The sequence below is a fragment of the Chenopodium quinoa genome, unplaced genomic scaffold (genome assembly GCF_001683475.1).
Source record: "Chenopodium quinoa cultivar QQ74 unplaced genomic scaffold, ASM168347v1, whole genome shotgun sequence".
Lineage (NCBI taxonomy): Eukaryota > Viridiplantae > Streptophyta > Magnoliopsida > Caryophyllales > Amaranthaceae > Chenopodium > Chenopodium quinoa.
Genome location: NW_018743327.1, coordinates 4,901,088 through 4,905,289, shown reverse-complemented (window position 1 = coordinate 4,905,289; position 4,202 = coordinate 4,901,088). Strand labels below are relative to the sequence as shown.

Below are 4,202 nucleotides of genomic sequence, written 5' to 3'. Positions count from 1 at the left end.
TGCTATGAATGGTGAAAAATTATGTCTTGTTGACAGTGCAACTACTAATACAATATTTACAAATAAAAAATATTTCTGTCATTCAATGATGAAAAGGATTAATGTGAGTACCATATCGGGTAGTACAAATATCATTGAGGGTCCGGAAGAGCCACTAAAAAATTGCCTTGGGGAACTGAAATTAAAATAATTGATGCTTTATACTCTCCATTGTCTCAAAGAAATTTATTAAGTTTTAAGGATATTCGCAACAATGGTTATCATATTTAGACAATAATGATGATAATAACGAATTCCTTCAAATCACAAATATAACTCAAGGCTCAAAACATGTTTTGGAGGGACTACCTACATTCTCCAGTGGTTTGTACTACACAAAAATCAATGCTATTGAAGCTCATGCTATAATAAACCAGAAGTTTACTGATAATTTTGTTGTTTGGCATGATCGATTAGGCCATCCCGGTTCAATAATGATGCAAAAAATAATTACGAATTCATGTGGACATTCTTTGACGAGCCAGCAGATTCTTCATAATAATTTTTCATGTGCTGCTTGCTCAGAAGGCCAGTTGATTATTCGCCCATCACCAACTAAAACTAATTTTGAATCAATTAGTTTTCTGGAACGTATACAAGGAGATATTTGTGGGCCCATACATCTCCCATGTGGACCATTTAGATATTTTATAGTTTTAATTGATGAATCAACTAGATGGTCACATGTGTCTTTAATATCAACTCGTAACCTGGAGTTTGCGAGATTACTTGCCCAATTGATTAAGTTACGGGCACATTTTCTAGATACTCCCATTAAGACTATTTGGCTTGACAATGCTGGTGACTTTACATCTCGAGCTTTTAATGATTATTGCATGTCCATTGGGATAAATGTTGAACATCCTGTAGCATATGTTCATACACAAAACGATCTGGCAGAGTCATTAATAAAACGTATTCAGTTAATTGCTAGACCATTGCTTATGAAATCCAGTCTCCCAATTTCTGCTTAGGGACATGCTATATTACATGCGGCAGCACTAATTCAAATTAGGCCAACAAGTTATCATAAGTTCTCCCCATTACAATTGGTTTATGGTCAGGAACCAAATATTTCCTATCTAAGAATTTTTTTATGTGCGGTTTATGTTCCAATAGCTCCACCACAACGCTCTAAGATGGGTCCTCAAAGGATGTGGGGAATGTATGTTGGGTTTGAATCCCCGTCAATAATTAAATAAATTGAGCCTACAACAGGGGATTTATTTACGGCTCATTTTGTAGATTGTCATTTTAACGAGTCACTTTTCCCAACATTAGGGGAGAAAAGAGAGATCTGGAAAAAGATATTAAATGGAATGAATCATCATTATCTTATCTTAATCCTCGAACTAAACAATGTGAACCGGAAGTTCAAAAGATAATTCATTTACAAAGTTTAGCGAATCAATTGCCAGACTCGTTTGCTGCCCAAAAAAGAGTGACCAAGTCACATATTCCATTTGTAAATGCTCCATTTAAAATAGATGTCCCAGAAGGACAAAATAAATTTGCTAATGAGTCTAAACCACGTCAGAAACGTGGAAGACCAATAGATTCCAAAGATAAGAATCATCGGAAAAGAAAAGGAGCATTGATTGATGATGGTCAAATTGAAGAAACATTTTTCGAAGGATCTACAGAAGAGACTTAGACATAATACAAGAAGAAATTCAGGTACCTGATAATGAAGAAATTTCAACAAATTATAACATGTCTGGAATTACAAGGAACCAAAATCAAATCGACGTCGATGATGTTTTTGCATGCAATGTAGCATTAGATGTTATGGATAATAATGAGGATCATGAACCAAAATCCATTGAAGAATGTAGACAAAGAAATGATTGGCCAAAATGGAATGAAGCAATTGAAGCAGGATTAAAATCTCTTGAAAAAAGAGAAGTATTCGGACCTGTACTGTAGTCCATACACCTGAAGGTGTAAAGCCAGTGGGATATAAATGGGTCTTTGTGCGAAAGAGAAATGAAAAGGGTGAAGCTGTAAGATATAAGGCACGCTTATTTGCACAAAGATTCTCACAAAGACCTGGTATTGATTATGAGGAGACATATTCTCATGTGGTGGATGCAACTACTTTTAGATTTCTAATTAGTCTGGCAATAAGAGAAGGACATGAATTACGTTTGATGGATGTAGTCACAGCTTATTTATATGGCCCACTGGATAATGTCATTTACATGAAGCTCCTAGAAGAATTCAAGCCGCCAGAAGCATCAAAATCTAGTTCTCGAGAACATTTCTGTATTAAATTGAACAAATTTCTTTATGGATTGAAACAATCTGGGCATATGTGGTATAACCGTCTAAGTGAGTATTTATTGAAAGAAGGTTATAAGAATGATCCTATCAGCCCATGTATTTTTAAGAAATTTGGATCGGGATTTGTTATAATTTCAGTGTATGTTGATGATTTGAATATCATTGGAACTCCTGAAGAGATCTCAATGAACGTCAATTATTTAAAGAAAGAGTTCAAAATGAAAGATCTAGGAAAGGCAAAATTCTGCTTGGGGTTACAAATAGAGCACCTAGAGAATGGAATCCTTGTGCATCAATCAACATACATAGAAAAGCTTCTTAAAAGATTTTCTATGGATACAACACATCCATTGAGAAGCCCTATGGTTGTAAGATCACTTGAAGTAGAGAAAGATCCATTCCGACCTCGGGAAAATGATGAAGAAATTCTTGGTCATGAAGTACCATATCTCAGTGAAATTGGAGCACTAATGTACCTTGCAAGTCATACACGACCTGGCATATCATTTCAAGTTAATTTATTAGCAAGGTCTAGTTCATGTCCAACCTGAAGGCATTGGAATGAGATTAAACATTTACTTCGTTACCTTCAACGTATAAAGGATATAGGTTTATTTTTCCCAAAGTTGTCCAAAGAAAATTTGATTGGTTTTGCAGATGTAGGTTATTTATCTGATCCTCATAATGGTCGATCACAAACTGGATATGTGTTCACATATGGTGGTACTTCCATTTCTTGGCGTTCCATGAAACAAATCATTGCAGCTACTTCTTCCAATCATTATGAGATTTTAGCAATTCACAAGGCTAGTCGAGAATGTGTATGGTTAAGGTCGGTAGTTCAACATATAAAAGAAGTTTGATGTTTATCATTTGGGAAAGAGGCAAAGACAACTTTATATGAGGATAACGCAGCCTATATTGCTCAACTTAAGGAACAATACATCAAAGGCGACAGAACAAAGCACATCTTACCCAGATTTTTCTTCACTCATGATTTTTAGAAGAATGGAGATATAAATGTATTGCAGATTTGTTCAAGTGAGAATTTAGCAGACTTATTCACTAAGGCTCTTCCGACAGCAACATTTAAAAAGTTAGTTTATCGTATTGGATTGTATCGTCTCAAAGATTTTCAGTGATATAATAATGAGGGGGAGTAATTGTGCGCTTCACTCTTTTTCCCTTATCCATGATTTTTTTTCCCACAGGGGTTTTTCCTGAAAAGGTTTTTAATGAGGCAGCATATATGCACATTAAATCTATTTTAGATAATGTCCATCCAAGGGGGAGTGTTATAAAATATGTTAATTATGGATGGCCATTATAACTTGTAAATATCTCTTTTATGACTACCTTAAGTATGGAAGTAATAACATCCTTGTAACCCACCATATGTCATTAGGTCTCATTAACCCTCTCATGAATGGACTCTTCATTGTCCATATAAGTTACAATGTTCCTTCATGTATATATATAGATGGCTCATGAAATGGATGAATAGAGACAACACAATTACCTCTCTACATCTCTCTCTCTCTTATTCTCCCTTTTCCTTTATTTTATAATACAAAATAATCATGTTAAAGCATAATATTATTAGCTAGATCTTAGGCATGATTCTAACAAGATTATTAACAAATCCTAGTATGTCACTAAGCATTAAAGATCAAAGCTTTAGCCCTAACATGATACTAAAATGATAATAGGAAAGAAATAGGAAGCATCATAATAATCATACATGATATTAGAAATTTTAGTTAACCCTAAACATGATACTAGGAAAGAATAAAACATCAAAATAAAAATCTAAGCATGATTTCTATATCAAAAAATCAATATAACAATTAAAGTACTTACTTTGATGCCTCATATCTCTT

The 4,202-nt window shown here is 34.2% G+C and overlaps 1 protein-coding gene across 1 annotated transcript; it reads left to right on the top strand.

Moving 5' to 3' along the window:
- Positions 1–1,178: 1,178 nt before the first annotated feature.
- On the top strand, positions 1,179–1,693 carry LOC110737324. The gene is made up of 2 exons (XM_021917684.1): positions 1,179–1,204; positions 1,321–1,693. Exons 1-2 carry the CDS (start codon positions 1,179–1,181, stop codon positions 1,691–1,693), a joined length of 399 nt encoding a protein of 132 aa, XP_021773376.1.
- The last annotated feature ends 2,509 nt before the right edge of the window (positions 1,694–4,202 follow it).

Excerpts from the sequence above, each read along its gene's own strand:
- LOC110737324 (XM_021917684.1), top strand. The coding sequence starts at position 1,179 with ATGGGTCCTCAAAGGATGTGGGGAAT. Across the intron at positions 1,205-1,320 it reads CCTCAAAGGATGTGGGGAAT|GGGAGAAAAGAGAGATCTGG; the intron begins GTATGTTGGGTT and ends TCCCAACATTAG.